At 37.0% G+C, this 18,530-nt stretch overlaps 2 protein-coding genes across 8 annotated transcripts; one reads left to right on the top strand and one right to left on the bottom strand.

The window, feature by feature from the left end:
* Positions 1-1,445: 1,445 nt before the first annotated feature.
* LOC135168650 (soluble guanylate cyclase 88E) lies at positions 1,446-11,644 on the bottom strand. 5 transcript variants are annotated; one of them, XM_064133035.1, is made up of 12 exons: positions 7,120-7,558; positions 6,164-6,907; positions 5,260-5,639; positions 4,864-5,077; positions 4,520-4,793; positions 4,317-4,440; positions 3,987-4,258; positions 3,647-3,851; positions 3,428-3,574; positions 2,906-3,038; positions 1,963-2,547; positions 1,446-1,848 (listed from the first exon to the last, which is right to left on the bottom strand). In XM_064133035.1, exons 3-12 carry the CDS (start codon positions 5,425-5,427, stop codon positions 1,460-1,462), a joined length of 2,511 nt encoding a protein of 836 aa, XP_063989105.1. In that variant the 5' UTR covers positions 5,428-5,639; positions 6,164-6,907; positions 7,120-7,558; the 3' UTR covers positions 1,446-1,459. The 5 variants fall into 5 exon arrangements, with proteins under 5 accessions (XP_063989105.1, XP_063989108.1, XP_063989106.1 ...); XM_064133038.1 differs by lacking the exons at positions 6,164-6,907; positions 7,120-7,558 and adding an exon at positions 11,068-11,644; XM_064133036.1 differs by lacking the exon at positions 7,120-7,558 and having other exon boundaries at positions 6,164-7,042.
* LOC135168652 (dopamine D2-like receptor) lies at positions 10,335-18,385 on the top strand. 3 transcript variants are annotated; one of them, XM_064133041.1, is made up of 5 exons: positions 10,335-10,560; positions 10,708-10,847; positions 14,358-14,541; positions 14,993-15,179; positions 16,054-18,385. In XM_064133041.1, exons 4-5 carry the CDS (start codon positions 15,010-15,012, stop codon positions 18,005-18,007), a joined length of 2,124 nt encoding a protein of 707 aa, XP_063989111.1. In that variant the 5' UTR covers positions 10,335-10,560; positions 10,708-10,847; positions 14,358-14,541; positions 14,993-15,009; the 3' UTR covers positions 18,008-18,385. The 3 variants fall into 3 exon arrangements, with proteins under 3 accessions (XP_063989111.1, XP_063989112.1, XP_063989109.1); XM_064133042.1 differs by having other exon boundaries at positions 10,335-10,847; positions 14,379-14,541; XM_064133039.1 differs by having other exon boundaries at positions 10,335-10,847.
* The last annotated feature ends 145 nt before the right edge of the window (positions 18,386-18,530 follow it).

Here is an 18,530-nt window from a genome sequence, read left to right as displayed (position 1 = left end):
CCTCAACATTATTTTGATTCAATTATACCATAGCCACCGACCTACGTAATCTTCCCCGGTTATTTATGACTATCGCAAATAATCATTATTTACACCCTCAACGAGACAACTGTTGGATAATTTTAATAACACCCTAATGACAATATGCATCCTATTTCATTTATTTTGAAGCTCAACATATGCCATTTGCAGTATTATACAATACATCGAATGATATTTCTTTCTAAGACATTATCCGTTTTGTGTACAACTACACTATTTGCTTTTTATTCGAACTCCATCAACAACATCCACATAACACAACGTGTGATCACAATCTAACAGAAATATTCAAAGTTTACTTTCCATATTGGCTATTGGAAGAGAAAAAAGAACTGAAATGCACGAACGTATGACCATTCAAATACGCAAAGAATTAACTGTTCTGTGTGGAAACAAAAAAAAAATTACATTTCAAAAAACAATTTTTTAAAATCATTTTCCTGAACATTTTACTTCTCAGGGGCGTTTTCCACCCGGAGTAGTTATTCTCAGGTGATCCAAATATTACAATTATGTTGAATTATGGAAAAATTATGCTGCGTATGACGCAGGATGAATCCCATTGGCAATTATTAACATTTCAAATTACTCCAAATGATTTAATGCGAAATCTCAGAGGTGAAAAAACAATAATGAAGACAGTTCAGTGTAAAGGGTAGGATAAGCACCTGGTTCCCCTGAGAAAACGATTTCCGGGTAGAAATAATTTTTTTTCTCACTGCAATGCATTTCTCCGATTTTTTAAAGTGTTTATCTTGTGCTTAATCGAAGTTAGCAATTATTGACAACATTAACTTCGCCTCACAACCCGAGGATATGCACTGTTCCGAATGATACCACGAACGTACTATAAAAATATTACCCTTTTTGTCTGGTTCATTTTTTCTATTACGATGTACGTGGAATCTTGAAATGATTTCTGGACGATAACAATGGCTGTATGAGCTGAGCTTGAAAAATACTGAGTCCTCCAAGCCGCCTAGCACCACCATTGTGTACACTACACTAGAATTCTTCTAAATCGTACATAACATTCATCTCCTCCATTCATCTCTGGACAATCTTACAATTCATTCTTCAACTGTGGTCAATGTTATAAATACTTGATGAACAGAAATGAAGAGAAGAAAATAAATATATAAATAACGTTATTAAACTATTCACACTGGAAGATGTTCTCAATGTTAAACATTCCTCGACTCCTATCAATCTAACGATTATCATAGAATTAAAATAGCACAAATGATAACTCTGTCCTACGGTACATCGAGGCATAACAATAAGTCAACGACAAAACCATTGGGCGTATGCGATATCACATAAAGTTCGTTGTTTATTCTCACACGCAACTACTAAACATTTGCAGACACTTTTTTTCGGCATTTTAATGATGTTTGATTGTTTATTTTATAAATAATCAACAAATGCTACAAGCGTTGCTCTGATTTCTGACCTTTCCTGGTTTTGGTAGTGGAAAACCAGGGCAACATTGATCTGGCTGTACAAGGAGCTGCAGATTCCGAGATAATTCGCTATCACCTAATGATTTCATCGAAACTGCATCCACACGATGATGTTCATTGTTGTTGGAGCATGCACTGTCGATTGATACTTCTGATGATGTGCTCTTCAGATTCTGCTTGGGTTCGAGTCGGCTGTGAACGGCGGGTGACTCTTGATTTTGGGACAGCATCTTGTCGCGGTGCTGACGAAAGTGTTCCTGGGTGTCATTCAGGAGACAGCCGAAGACATTTTTGGGGCTCCCGGCGATCGAGGAGACTGCACCGACGGAATTCGATCGCATTTCTGATGAAAAATCGTTACAATTGTATTTTATTAAAATAAATAAATCAATCCCCCGAGCGACGAAAATTTCAAAAAATTTCTAATATGATAAACAATCATAAGCATAATGATTACCTCGTGTGTCTGGGTGTTTCGTTGGAGAATTCGCAACAGATCGTCGTGCAACATCTTGAAAAGTTATCGGCGAATAAATTCTTCTCTCATCAGAAGCCAGTGCTGTTGAGCTCAAGGGGCTCACGGGTGACGATAATTTTGAAGCTGAAATTTTTGCCGAGGATTCCATGTACGGAATTCGATCGAACACTTTATTTGACGAATTAGATGTTACGCTATTGGTATGGGACACATTGCTGCCTGGTGACATTATTTTTTCAGCTGTGTTCATCCACTCCGGAGGTCTCTGATTTATGAGACTCTTACCAATGCTTATTCGCGATATTCGCGTCTCAAGCCAATATGTTTTCATCGATCCTTTCCCCTTTACTTGAATTTCACCGCGTTCTTTAACTTTGTAGGACGGGGACAGTAATTCTTTCGTTGATTGCGATATGTGTATCTGCATAGCTTCACTTGTTGCTTCCATTCTTGATGCGACATTAACGGAATCACCGAAAAGACAATAGCGAGGCATTTTTAAGCCGACTATTCCGGCTACAACAGCTCCACTGTGAATACCCACGCGAATTTGCAAATGTTCACCTGGGAAGGGAATGGAAAACAAAAAGATCGAGTTGCAATAAGTCGATTGGGACTTTGCCGATATTTTTTTATCGCGGGATATGAAAGTCGAATGAAAAATATTAAATACGAATTTTTTTCATCAAAAATGACGAGTTAGGGGGTAGAGGAGGGTCTTTGAGGAGTAAATTACCGGTGGCCTTGAACAGCCAACTCTGGTGATGAATTACTCGAGGCGATTAAAACTTCATTTTCCTTTTTTTAAAATAAAAAAAAATCCGTTTCTCATATTTTTCATTGACTTTTGCATTCCAAGAGTTGTTTTATTTTAAAAAATCACCCAACAACCGAATGATTGCGGTGAGAAACTGATTTTCACCTGTTGAACGATCTTTGAGATCTTTAATGGCTTCTACCATATCGAGTGCCATATCACATACTCGATCAGCGTGGTCAGTCTCCTTAGATGGTGCTCCAGAGACCACCATGTATGCGTCTCCAATCGTTTCAACCTTAGGTACACATATATGAGGCATTAACCAAAAATAAAGAAAAACTAAAAAAGTCATAAACACTGGACTACGATCATCTGTTTAACTCCACAATTGATTGAACAAATGCTCGTCAAAGACCGATTAACAATAAAAATCGAGTCAACCGTCACACTTGACATTTCGCTCCCGAATTTATTTTGCTAGAGAGACAAACAGCGAATTGAATTCAATGTTTAATTGGCTTTTAGACCGCGGGTTGGCCCGGGTAGATAATTAATAAATTCGATGTCGATGTAGAGAGTATGTCATCTTTAGAGATATCCGGATCTAACGGTTGATCGATTCTACATTAAAAATTCTACGTTGAAAGTTTTCAGTGACTGAAATACGTATATTACGTCTATTACCTTGTACACTCGATTCCTCTCGGTCAGCGTATCGAATAAAGAATACATGGCATTGAGCATGGAGACAACCTCCATTGGTGTTAAACGGCTGCATATCTCAGTAAAAGTGACAACATCAGAAAATAAAATTGACACCGCATCGAACATCTGTATGATAGAGATAAGACGTTAAATTTATTTGTTTATCAAATGATAGTTTCTTGAGCAAGAGTTCCTTACCTCGCAAGTATCAATCGGACTTTCACCGTTGCGCAGACGATCGGCCACTTGTTTTGGTATCATCTGGTACAGCAACTCATCAGTTCGTTTCATCTCCTCGTCCAATTTGCGCATAGACTCCTCCAATTTTTTGCTCTTGAGCTGCTCCTGATCGAGGGCCAGTTTCAACTCCACCGATTGTTGTGTTCCAGCCAACATCAAGTCTCTAAAAATCATCATTATGTTCAACACCCTGGATTGTACAATTGGGGATAATTTTGACTTGAGGGACAAGGTTCAGTAAAAAATTAAAGCCTCGGGATCGGTATAATTTTGAGCTGATATTTGTAATTAAATGAACCTGCTGAAATCGTGCATTGACAGGTCATTGATATAGAGCCCGGTAGCAATCAATGCGTTCAAATCGGGCATCACCGGCGTGCCAAGGTACATCATCATTCTCCAGTTGTCCATATAAATCATTTGGCCCTTCAGCCGCAGTGTCTTGTCATCAGGGGCATTGAGGCTGTCATCACTGAGCATTATAGCGTTCTTCTTGCGGTCTGACGGACGCTCCGTTAATATCGGCTCCACCGATACTAGTTCGAATATGTTATTGGTTCTATTCAGTATCTAAAAAAAATTAAAGTTCATCTACCAAAAGATCCAGAGGCGATGGTGTGTTTTTTACCGATTGAAATTTGAAGGCGATCAGGGGTCGAACGAGATCGAACCAGTGGGTTATTTTTTTACCAATCAATTCAGGGAGAATCACCATCAAAGAATTTCCAATGCTTCTCACCACCATGTCGGACCTGTATAAAAATAAAAAAAGTTTTTTTTCTTCTCGTAATCGGTAAATTAAATGGAGAATAATTTTTTCAGTCAAATTACCCAAAGACAATGCAAAAGGGAAATATTTCGAATAAAACTGATGCGCCAATCGGCAAATGTTTTTCCTCTCGAGTCATGGCGAGCGATGCAAATGTAAATGCTCGATTATCGAATGTCAATTGAAAGGTAACGTGAACAGTATCGAACAGCACTTCTTCCCTGACAAGTTCGATTTGCAATTCCTTGTGGTAAAAATATCTGGCGACTTCGCGAATTTGTCCCATTGTGTAGTAGACGAAGCCTCGACGTTTGCTCCGATAGTGCAGAGTTAGACCTCAAAATAATCAGGAAGAAATATTGAATTGCTGTTTTGTCATTCTAGGGAATTTCAGGTAACTACTCACCTTGACGTGTTTCGTTTTCACAAATGAAGGAGGGTGCTCGCATTCTGGGGTATGAAAACTTGAGATATTCGTGGAGGTTGTCAAGACCATTCAGAAAATCACGAACGTGTCGACCAAGTACGGATAACACACGATCATATCCGTATTGTCCCACGAATCCCACGAAATGTACACCCATTTGATCGAAAAAATCCTTCTCCGATATTCCCAGGACCTGATGTATTAATTATAATTTTATTCTTATGGAGAATTTTCTCTAGAAATAGGTACAAACAATAGTTTGGGGGAGGGATTTTTAATGAGGGAAATTCCCCGTAAAATCCCCATATAAAATCTATTATTTTCGTATACCATTTTATTTCTATTAATTCCCTACCGATCACTCGAATCACTCACTTGTATCGCCTTTTTCGCAAGTCTTGGGATTAAATTTTCAGGGTAGACTTGATGAACACTGAAGCTCGGCTGATCGACGGCAGCCTGCCTTCGTATCTCTTCCCATTTTTCTTCTCCATACACCTGTCTAATATACTCCGCCAAATTTTCCAGGATCAATCCGTACATGATTCTTAATTTAATTGTAACTCAATCTCAAGCTCCAACAGATATACCAGCGAGCAGCCCTCGTCTCCCTTCAACCGATATATTGCATTACCACAAACGTCACCATTACAGACGCCAACACTCGGCCAGATCCATCGAGCAATTCGTAAACTATTTAATTCCAACTAGTCAATCCCCTCAGACTCTCAATTTTCCCAATTTTCTCTCACCGCCTGAAAACATATTTCAAACTATTACTCGATCAATAGAAGATTCCATGAATGACGAGTTCGCATTGAATATTTTTTTTGCAATTGAAATCATCGAGAGTCTATACAAGTCAGACCTGAATGTCGTTTATAATTAAACTACTTTTAAATTTCTGTCACGTCCGGTACATTCGGAAGACGCATACGTTGTACGATATGAAAAAAAAATCTGTTGTGAAACTTCGAGTTTATTAAAACCTGCGTTGCCTCGATTTTTCTATATTTGTTATTCCCCCGACGGCCATTCGTTTAATTAGCGTCAAAATTAACGATTTTTCGACAAACTGCGCTACACTCTACCCCGCACTACGAGCAATCAAGACGAGCAAAGATGCGAGTCACACAAACATTTCAATAACTGCAATAAAACGATTTCTAAACAACAAAGACTATGCACTATCCAATAACTAGACTGACTTTCTGACCGTTCACTTGGTTCACTGATACCACAACTACTGAAGTTCTAAAAAAATTATTTAATGCAATACGTTTTATTAGGGTGAGAGTCGTGCATCTTGCGCTACTCGCACTGGTTAATACTAAAAGTGTCTATTAAAAGAGACTGAATTCACTGGCAAAGACCACTGGAGGAGTCACTAAAAAAATATTCTCAAATAAACACCACATGCTGTAATAATGAATTTCAATAAAATCTCTTCTCTCCCAGTGGTAATGATTTCATTTATTAAATTTAATTGAACTCAATAAAATAACACTCCAATAGCACATAGCACACACGAAACTGCAACGCTTTTTCCTCTTAATTCACTGTCACTACGTAGTCTCAACTGACTCATAAAATTATTCTTTTATTCCTCCTTCCATTCAGGTAGTTGAAACAATGTTTGAGGAATCATGTCCCATCGGCTAGTTCCTTACGTACAATATTTTTTTATTTTCCTAAAACGAGTTTTGACGAGGGACCCCGGAGCAACTAACTATGCGGACGAAACGGCACGTATTCGGAATAAATATTTATTAACATATTCAATTGCAAAGTTACAGATTTAACCTGAGTGGGACAGATCTACAACCTCTTACAACCTCTCGTTGATCCGCACTTCTCTTTACCTTCGATTAAACTCATTTGTGAGATTGCCCTTTTCGATACGCGACCCTTGAGACCAATGTACCTCTCGTGTTCGCGATATAAAAATTGATTATGCATTATAAGCCAGGAGAGACTATCAAAGCAAAGGGCACTCGTCTAATCCTCATTAGATAATTAAAATCTGTGTCGAAGTGGTAGAAGGTAAGTTACCGCATCCCCGATCTTCTTCTCTGACGGATATCTCGAAAAGTAAGGGCCGTGGCGGAGGTTTCGTTATGACCTTTTCTGTAGGAAATTGTGTAGTCTACAAAAAAGGTCCTATGAAAAATCCTCCATTTCTTCCAGGTTTCGAGATATTCGGGGAAAACCGAGACTGGAGATGAGTCAACTTACCTCGTTTTACCACTTCACTACAGAAATTCATCGGAGTCAGTATTCAATTGAAAGGAATAATGCAAACAATTGATGTTTATTTATAATTATTTTGATTAATTGTATTCGCTAAGTCTGGGACGATTCACCAACGGCTATGGGCGTTGACATCTGATTGGAAAAATTATCATTGCTGACAGTTGAGTGCAACAAGTTGGTATGCAACATGTAGGCGCGAAAATGTGCATGCATTATGTCCATTCGTTTTTTCCCCACCGCGAAGTAAATAAAAATAAAAATAACGCAATCTCCGAATATTTATGAAATATTTATATGTGAGGGGATGAATATTTATTCATCCATGTACTGCTTGAAACACTGAATTGTCAAAAGATTATTTCACTACTTGAATCAGACATCTTGGTTTTTTTCACGGAAGGGGACAAGCGGTAGTAATTGCCCGGATTCAGTAAATGCGCAGGCTCACATACTCACCCCCTGACAGAACAACTAAAGGACTCAAAGGGCGCAGCTGAGAAAATCAATGATTGTTCATTTCGGTGGTGGTGCGGTCATATTAGTCAATGATTCATGAAATTTCAGGGATGGGATTTCCTCGGTTTTTTTTTGTAAAATCATTACTCGATTTGATTTTTTGATTTGATGTCGGATCGATGGGGTGTGATTTTTCATTTGTCCTATCCAGGACGGATTAATTTGCCGGGCAACCGGGGGTGTTTTTAGGGAATAAATTTTCCGGAAAAAATCATTGTAACGAGTGGGATTTTTGTACTGAGGTTTTTTAAAGCGAAATGGAGCGACAGTTTCTGGCATTGTAGATTAATTGGTCTTGATTATTGCCAGCCCAATTAATCGGGTCGGTATCTGGGAGGCTGGACAAATGGTAAGCCTAATGTGTCAAGTGTCCCCGAATATGTTTGACCATTTTTGAATTTTCTAACGCTATCAAAATTTGTTTCTTCGTAGTCTATTGCCCTTGCCACGTGTTATTTCAGTAACGACTCGTCGCCGTTTCTTATCAGTTCAAATTTCGTTGTCGCCTGAGTCGGCTGAATTTCGTATGCTCCAACAGCTTTTGTTGACAGCTTTGTCTACACCTTGGAGTTCATACGGAGTACTAATGAGCGGATAATTCACTGGGGAAATGAACTCAAATTTTCGGTGATAACGCGGACTATCTACAATCAATTACTTTCATCGTTTTTTTTCTTTTCTTTTATATTTATCTTCGACTCCATTTTTATTTCATTTTATTCTCTCTTTATTTACAAATTTTACTGTGCAATTGGGGCTTTTTTCGATACGGTATTTTTTCTCGAATTGCCAAAGAGCAAAAATAATACCAAACAGTTACACTGACAAAAAAAATATAATTTTGCAAAACCAAAAGCTGGACTCTCCGATCCAAAATCCCGTCGATAGATTTCATCTCCACTAAAACAAAAATAATAATAGCAGTGATAATAAAAAATTAGTGGGGGGAAGTGTGATGCAATATATGCAATATGATATATACACATTCTTTACTCGCTGGTCTCGTGACGTTTATGATGACCGATGAAATAACTTGAGCTCGGCTTATAAACTTTTCTGATCTTCTAATAGTCTGGATTATTGCCACGGGGCGCCTTCGAATTCATTTAAACATGGAAAAGATGAGTAATCCCTGGATTAATGCCAATCTATTCATCGCAATTACCCTAAAGTTAATAGAAATATTCATCCGTCTCTGGTTCATTTCTCTCAGTTTGTTTGACCAATTTAACACATTTTAATGATATAACCCCGGGAGTGCTAATGCAATTCATATTTGTTTTTCAGTTTCGCTGGTATTTCGAAGAATTAACGCCAAAGCTTCCTCAAACAAAAGCTCTTCCTTATTTTCTTCCACCACAATTAGTCGACTTTCCAATGCGATTTCAATCGATCAACGAATTAATTCCTAACAATTTCAGGAGGAAAAAAGTGTCAGATCAAACGATTCATAACTGATAAAATTACCCAAAAATGTCGATATCTCTGCTAACAATTTCATCATAATTTTCCTGCTCTTTATCATGTTAATTAATTAAAAATAGCCCACTAGGCTATTCAAAATTAATTCAGCGAGAACTGATTTTTTCCTCATTGCAAAGTGCCTTCTTTTCATACAATTTTTCTGCCAGAAATGTAACAAAAAAAATTCCACAAATCTATTCTAGCGATCCACCGCTGTCATCAATCATATGGCATACATTACTCCAAACATGTGACAACTTAGTGTGTCTTTGCTATTTTTTTTCCTTTCACGTGACACAGGTCGTTATCAATATACTTAACACAGTTTACCTTCGCAAGGAAGAAATCCTCTTCATTATACGAAGAGCGAGAAATGTAACATAAATTCTTCATTACTATTTTCATTAACGTCTTTATTATTTTAGCCACTCTAATTATTTACATTTTATCTGCGTATATTCTATTTATAGGAACAGGTGTGCTGAAATAATACAAGCAATGAAAACATCAACTGACTGCCCTGAGACTCTCCAGTTTTTTTTTTTCGATGTCAAAACAATGTGATTAATATATAGAATTAAAAAACAAATCAATTTCGCGTTTAATAATATTTACTGACATTGAACAATCGGCTATCTATGTCTAAAGGTTTGCAATACGCAATTAGCCTCATTGCAGTGTACGATAAGCAAAATATAAAAAATTCAATTCAATTTAAATTTAATTTACCATTCAATTTCGTTGTTTTTTCAATTTTTTATTACTACGTACAGTTAATTCCACTATATATAATATATAATACATATTTTCTATAATTCCTTCATATTTCAATCTTTTGAAAGCCTAAAAACATTTTCACCCTAATAATTTATTATACAACTATGAAGGATAATTGAAAAATAATGCAATTATATTTAAATTATTATGTGTAATTGATATTCAATAAGATCCATGTTAACAAATTTTTTTATCAAATCAAACAACTTCTTATGCCTCATTACTGTATAGTTCCTTGCACCGTGATGTTTTGTAGTGATAAAAAAAATTTATCGATGACAAAAACAAAAAATTATAAAATATTGATGGTAAGATGGAGGCGCTCTTGAGTATTGTAGTAGAAGAATGAACCGCACACGGATTTGTGAACGAGGCGCCGTTGCCAGTTTTATCGGGGCCGATGAATCGTACTGAAAGTTAGAAAGGGAAAAAACACAGTGAAAAATGAGAGGGCAGTACATAGGATAGAAGCAAGTCTACCATGCACACAGAGATGGCCAAATGTTCGCGGACTTTCGGCTATAGACTCGGCATTCACCGTCGTCAGATTAGTCTGTCCACAGACGCCCAATTGTACGCACGTTGGGGACGTTATTACTGCAGTTTACACGTGTGATATAGGCAGTTAAATTTAAGTCCATCAATTGCAAATCGATTATTTTCATAGTACGTATCGACCTTATCATTGGACTACTCCCCCCAAGTTCATCGGAAAAGCCGAAATTTTTCGGTTAATAATTTTTAACTCGTTATTTTATTATTTATTTATGCTCTTCATGAATGTGCGGGGGCTGAAATGTACTTGTCAAATAGACGGAATAACCCAACGAGGAGAAACGTATCTCGGTATTTGATACTATTTTATAACGGTGTGAAAAAGTGAAGGAGTCGAAGATAAATTCAGAGTGAAATCATCCACTGACGAAATATTTAAAAGTTCAGCTGCGGAATTGGTGGGTATTCGATGTTGCATCGCAAGCATCATTTTATGCTTCTCTTTTTTTTCACTCTTCGTCTCTCTCTTTCTCCTCTCTTTCTGTGCATGTCTCCATTTTCACATTTCATTTCATTTTCATATTGACAAATCCTGCTCTTGTGCTTTCATGCCAAAATAACCTCTTTCGAATTTGTTGCATAAAAATTACTATGTATGTGAATGAAAATAATAAATACCTGTTCTAGGGTGAAACACGTTTGTGATCTACTTTAATTCTTGACATCTTTGTTTATAAACAAAGATTGGGATTTTGGATCCATGACAAATGTCCCATTTTGCCGAGTGAGAGGAACGAAACAATTGGATTTTATAAACGACAAATAATTTTTTTTTTGAAAATTGGGAACACGTGGGGTTTGTAGGAGGGGAGAAGGGGGATGGGATTTTTTTTCTAATTTTATAGACATAAACAATAGGCTGAATGTCTGGGCAAGAGTCGTAGAACGTTTATCTAATTATGATGTTAATTTAGATCTTTAGAATATTTATTAACATATGGACAGCCGATAGTGAAAGATTCCGTTCTCAAGTGGCGGTGAAATGAGTACTAGTCGAAAATAGAAAATAGATTGCTGAGTTGGGCGTCTTCTAGCTCAGGATTTTAATACCCAAAATTAGGGTATAAGTATAAAACATAAAATAATAATCATCATTACGGTTGTTGAATATTTTTAAGACGATGTGTTATAGTTTTTTACCGTAATACTAGAGAAATATTTTGAAATGTTTTTTGCACGAGGTAAGAGATCTGTTTAAAATTAATTCTTCTCCCAAGAAAATATTCTTGGCAACAGGATTTTTCATTCCATTAAGCAAGTCCCAAATACACGGAAATAAATATTCACATATAATACCACAAGTGGTTCAAAATTATCGAATATTTCCCGATAGATTCGTTGCAAACAAATGAAGGAGTCAAGTTTTTCAGGCTAAAAAATCACGAGTGCGAAGCACGAGTGATTTTTCCTGAAAAACTTGACGACTTCATTTGTATGCAGGGAACCTAGAGGGAAATATTCTATAATTTTGAAGCTCGAGTGGTATTCAGGGGATTATTTTTCCTATCCAAATTTCGGCCAAGAGAATTGTGCCATGACATGAAAAGAGGTTTATTTGGTTAAGTGTCGTTTGTTTACCAAAATATTCAAAAAATTATCGCATATAATACCACAAGAGCTCCGAAATTATCGGATATTTCCCGATAGGTTCGTTGCAAACAAATGAACGTGTCAAGTTTTCCAGTTTAAAAATCACGAGCGCGAAGCGCGAGTGATTTTTCTGGAAAACTTGACGAGCTTATTTGTTTGTAGGGAACCTTGAGGGAAATATCAGATAATTTCGAAGTTCGAGTGGTATTCGGGGGATTATTTTTTGCATCCAAATCTTGGCCGATAGAATTGCACCATGAGACATAATTTTCAACGAATTGCCATTAATCTGTCAGATACAATTGAGGGTTACTTCAACATTTGTTTTTTTTTATATATATCAACATGCAAAATTTCCAGTGTAATTTTCAAGAATATCCGCTGAAATACCGTGTTGACTATACAAAATAACGTCGAATGGTGCAATCCTATTGGCCAAGATTTGGATGGGAAAAATAATCGCTGATATTCGAGGTAGGCTATACAAAATATCAACAAATGGTGCAATTCTATTGGCTGAAATTTGGGTGGGAAAAATAATCAATAACAATCACTTATCCATAAGTCCCGAGGTAACCGGACTCGAGCAACATTTTACGAAACTTTTCCAGAGCATTACCTAATTTTTATCTGAACTCTCTATGAAAAATTGCGATACCAGCGCGTAAATTTCCTTACTCACTTCCGTAGTCGGTAAGTGGACTTGAGTTCCGTAATTTTTACTGATTAATTTTCTCCGTATAGAATAGGTGCGCCGATTAAAAGCTTTCCCAATCAGAAATAATCAACTCCCCCCATTAATTACACAAAGTATTATCTTCGCAGTATTGGCTTTCCTCCAATTTGTTTATCGCAATAGCTTCGGTAATACGCGAGTTAATGTGGTGCATTTGCCCCATTAAAGTAGAAATATTGCAACTAAAACATAGACATAAATGATTCATATCAATGCGTTTGCAACTTTTAAACGAAAAAGCGTAAGTGAAGTTCAGCACAAGCCTGCATAGTTGTGGTAAAACTTACAAGTACAGGCATTCTTCTCTGCTCATTGGAATCCTGAAAATTGATTGAGTAGACAAGTTTTCTCCCTCCCCCCTCTCCTATTGAATTTATTGAATTTTTCATACACCAGGAAAAGATGCGCGCTTCACGTGTGTGTGATTGGCGACTGCTTAATGCATAATTTTTTCCCTCTATTTATTTATTCATTCATTCATTAAAAATTATTTCCAATTTATTATTAATTTGCCCTTATCAGGCCTAGGTCAATAAATTCCACAGTTAGAAATATTTCAAGTGTACTTTAATTTCAATACTATCTCTATATTAATTTTTTTAAATTGTTGCAGACTGATGAATATGAAAAATAAGACTATTTCATTCATAAGCTGAGATAAACTTGGAATATTTTCGAGTTATGCCTATCCTTAGCAAAACAAATTGCTGATCAAATGCTATTCGCATATTTTGTAATAGAGGATATCACGCGTTGATGCATAATAATGCAGTTTTTTACGGAATTTTATACATTGAACTCCCACTGCATTGTAATGCAGTAAAATAATGCCGCCCATGCATGGAGTTGACGTCGACTAATTATTGAAACAATCCACTGAATATGATGGCCGTGCAGCCCTATCAATATTTCTCAACGTTCCATCGAGTCTTGTATTACTGTCAATAATGCATCTCATTACGGCTATCACGCCGATGATAAATTTTTTCCAACCAACGTACCAGCATTAAAAATTTTATATTCTCTCATTTTGAATATAACGGTGGCAAATGGAGATAGGGTCGAGGCGAGGTCTAGCATAATCCATGGATGAGCCAGAAAGTTCAGTCTCTATAACCTCGTAATACAATGAAGCACTGAGATATGCGATAAGCACACGAATATATATATATATAGCTTGATCATCCTAATGATGATAAATAGTTAAATACTTTTGCATCTGATCCTTCTTGATAATTCATTAAAAAAAATTTAATGTACTCCACTGGAGTTGAGAGTTGTAGTCGGTAAATTAATCCCTTCAAAATTAACTCCTGACTTTATTATCAATAAGTAAAATAGTAATGGACTTCACGAGAGTCGCTTCCTTGTATGGATCTGTTCTTCAGTTCCTTCCTGATAAATAATTACAGGTTCATTTAATCACGAAAGCCAATCATGACTCATGATGCGTCCATTTTAGCTGGCCGGCTTTGTTACTTATTCATTAATGACCGTCTAATCTTCAAAGTTGCCTTCAAGCGCTTCGAAAATTGCGCCCCCACCTCCCATATTAATTTTTCATTTTCTTTTCTATTTCCAGAAATTTATTACCCATTTCCAGATTCAGTAACGAAGAAGGAGATTCATGAAGCTATGAGAAACATCGAAGTGATTAGCTACTCGATAATGGTAACAATGCACGATGTGGGACTTACACTCTGACTAAAGTTGGACTAAAGATTTATCGAGTACTGGAACTAGAAGACGATCACTTTCGCCCATTGGTGAGTTATCAAGAAATATTTACTTTGTTTATGACCAATTTCTAATGAGTCGTTTTTATAATTAAAATGAAGCTCCAGCAGTCGTGTCCGCAGAAAATGTGGGGGGAAATTTACTTTTCCGACTCCTGCGATTGCACTCTCTGGCTTCACTTTTATTTGAAACCCTCACAATCGTCATAATTTTTTTTCCGACCTCGTGACGAAAATAACTTTTCACCGGTCCACGAGAACTGTACCAAAAGCAATTTAACTTCATCTCATCAGATTTAATAAAAAAAAAGGGGGGAAATATACAGATGTCGTCAAACCGGACATGTTGCAATTCAAGGGCCATGATTGAATCTCCTTATCCACAACTTGTTCATTTCCTTATATCACCATTATGAAGAAACGCAATATTAGTAAGATAAAACCAGCTTTAGGTGAGTTACACCTTTTCATTTGCCATCAGGTCTGCATCATCTATGAATGGATGGAGGAGCGACAAGACAAACAGGAGATTCGAAAGGTTTGGAAGACTGGCACAATACATCTGGAATAGCTCTATGGAGTGTAATACTGCTGGGGGCTCTGATCCTGAACTCCACTCTGCTATTGGCTTTCCTGAAGCGGCCGGGTCTTCGAACAATATCGAACAGGTCGGTTCATTGTCAATTTTAATAACTATTTTACGTTCTACCCAACTATAATAGAATTATTATCCCTCGTTTATGGCTTTTGCCTCTTGACCAGTGACTGACGCATAAAGTGTCACATCACTGGCAACATAAACTGAGCGATATACTTTGCTCCAACGATTTATGTGGAAAAAACGTAAAATAGACGTGGTTAAGGCTGACGCTCGAAACCAATGACGAATGCAGAAAAAAATGCTTGATTGACCTTTTGCCCACCATTAATTACCGTTCAATGATTAATGTGGCGACCCTAAAAACACGTGCATGTGGATAAAATGTTTGTTACATACCAGCCACGAAAAATAGAAAACTTAAATTTAAACGATTACAATGCTCCTTCTGTTCGCATGAAAAATCTGTATTTTGACTTTCATCATTCTCACTGGCGTTTTCGTCGCCTACTTCCGACACCTGTAATATTTACACAAGCATAAACTGTAGCTTGCGTCTCGGCAAGGTTACTAATTTTACCGACATATATAACGGTAGCACAACCATCGTAGACGAGGTTCAAAACTAAAATTAGATGATCCAGCGGAAATGAGAGATAGGAGGACAAAATTTATAAGTTTGCATTTTTCCCATTTATACTGCCAGCTGTTTAAGAGAAAACTTTCATTATAAATCATTTTTATTTTTGCGAAAAAACTGTATGTTTACAGTGTTTATAAACTTTAAAACCTGGTATACAAAAGTATTCCATAAAATCTGCACACTTTGCCCTGGGGAGACTCTACCCTATCAGTATCGTAAATTTTCCAGAAGAAAATATCGTCTAAAGTCGTCGAGCAATCGCAGACTTCGAATTAATTTCCTCCGTTCACTGAAATTCCAGATTTGTGATGAATCTCATCGTCTCCAACCTCCTCACCTGCTGCATTCTGAATCCTCTGTTGATATTGGACGCACCGGTGGTAGAAATCGAGCCATGTATGTGCAGTCTAGTAGAAGGAGCCACAGCCCTGGTGACCACATCCTCAGTATTCTCAGTTCTTCTAATAGCGATCGATCAGTGTTTGGCAGTGGTGGATCCCCTCCGTTATCGCACACATATCGACACCATGCGATGTGGGATCCTAATAGTTTCCCTCTGGATAATATCACTGGCATTTAGCCTTTTTGCAGCCCTTAATCCAGCCCCAAAGAGTCTTTGGCTGATTTGTCAGCCGAGCCAGTCGCAGTCTTCGAAGAATTTCAGTGCAAATTCAGACGTATCAGTGGTAAATTTGACGACAAATAATGATGAACAACAACCAGAAACTTCCATGACATACGATTTTATTCTACTTGTGCTGAATGTATTCATTTATTTGTTGCCATTCATCGGTGTCTGTTGGAGCTATATCAGAATTTATTCGGCAGCTCACAACAACTCCAAGAGAACTCGACGAACTGGCTCCCGACCAATTCTGTCTTCCGGAAGTTTTACTCAGGACTACTGTCCAGTGCGTCAGGACTTCTCGAACGAAGATTTTCGTAAAATACCGAAAATTTCAAGTCTCTCGTCGATTGACGAGTGCACGGAAAATTCACCTAGTCAAATGTCGAGACGTTTCTCTGATTATGGTAATCAGCCATCACCAATTCAGGAAGAAACATCGTCTGTTATATTCACCGTTGGCTCCCAGAAAGTCTATGTTACATCTCGACAATCAAATGATGATACCAAAGAAGCAACGACTAAAAGTGTTCCTATTTCCGTATTGAAAGCACAATTTTTAGACAAAAGACACGACGAGAACGTGAATTTACTGGTGAAAAGTAGATTTCAGGGAGGTGATGATGAACGACAACGTAAATCATCTTATGATCTTACGAATGAAGAGCAGGTTATGTGTTCAGTAGATCATTTCAACGTACAGAATGAGAACAGCGATGATGATGATGAGGATGTGGAGGAAGGAAAACGAATAATGTTTGGAGATGATGAGTGTGCAGGTCAAGATGTCAGTTCAGTCAAAGGCATTCCATGTTCTCCATTGGTGAATGAGGTGATGCAGACAGTAAGCGATAAGAATGATGACATGACATGTCACCCAGAAAGACTGACAACGAATCAAAATCATTCGGCTGATGATGCAGTACATGAAAATAACATTCACAACGACATTTATTACAAATTTTCAGTGGAAAATTTACAATCAAATGACTTATTCGGAAATGTCACACCCATGGTGACAGTCACCCCTCCCCATCGTGACTCCTTGCATCGTGTCTCCAGTACCAAGAGCACAAGTAGTTACATTCACTCATTGAAGTACAGAATCAGCAATGGTTCTTTGTTCAAGTACAGAGAGGAAACTAGAGCAGCCAGAGTGAGTGCTTTCGTTATCGTAATGACTCTGATTTGTTGGACACCATACTACCTCGTATTGATATTGAGAAATTTGCCATATGATTTTGGCAGAAATTTACCGCATGAAACGGACACATTGGCACTGAGCCTCTTCATTTCAACGGCTTACATCAGTCCAATTCTATTTGGATATCGATCGAAACGCGTTAAGAAAGAGCTGAAAAAATTGTTTTGCTTCAAAAGAGAGCTGTCTTATCAACACAATCGCTCTCTCATGGCGAAAAAAATTTTAAAGAGAAGGCACAGTGGTAATTGCGAAATTGACAATAGATTTAGCATTTTTAATTGCCTCTATGGTAAGAACAAATGGCCAAAGGAGAAAGTTCAGTGCATTCAGGTACCAGAGACTGCTCTAATTGTTGAGACATGTCGAAGTAGTTTTTCCAGTGGTGCTAGTACACAAGTTTCAAGTAGCTCTACTGACTGCATTTGATTTTAATAATTAAAATGCCAAGCACACCCTGGTTGTAAAAAATTCCAAATTATTCTTTGTAAATTTTTTTTATCTAATTTCTGTCAGCGACAAGTTCAATCATGTTTTTATGTCTTCTTATGAGAATTGAAAAAGTGGTTAGAAAGTGAAATATTTTCATAATTTCATCCCTTTTTTGTTTCATCCATGACAAAGGTATATCTCATTGAAGTGATTATTCTAGTTTTGTATTTATATAAATTATGACCAGTACGAACAATCAGTGTCAATTATTCACACGAAATTCATGGAACTTACCATTTTCACTCATGAATAATATAAATTTAAACAAATATAATAGATGTAAATATATAAACAAGAAAAAAAAATTCTTAACTATTTAGCATCGTTCTGCTGAATTTAATTTTTTATACCTGATCCTATTCACATAATCCAATCGCAATCTAGATCTAAGGATTTACTCTTACTCCAAATACTATTGTATATAAATTCCATATCCGGGTTATTTATATTAAATACCATG

This window comes from Diachasmimorpha longicaudata, chromosome 13 (assembly GCF_034640455.1).
Source record: "Diachasmimorpha longicaudata isolate KC_UGA_2023 chromosome 13, iyDiaLong2, whole genome shotgun sequence".
NCBI classification, from domain to species: Eukaryota; Metazoa; Arthropoda; class Insecta; order Hymenoptera; family Braconidae; genus Diachasmimorpha; species Diachasmimorpha longicaudata.
The sequence above is the reverse complement of the archived record's forward strand: the minus strand, read 5'-3'. Positions and strand labels throughout refer to the sequence as shown.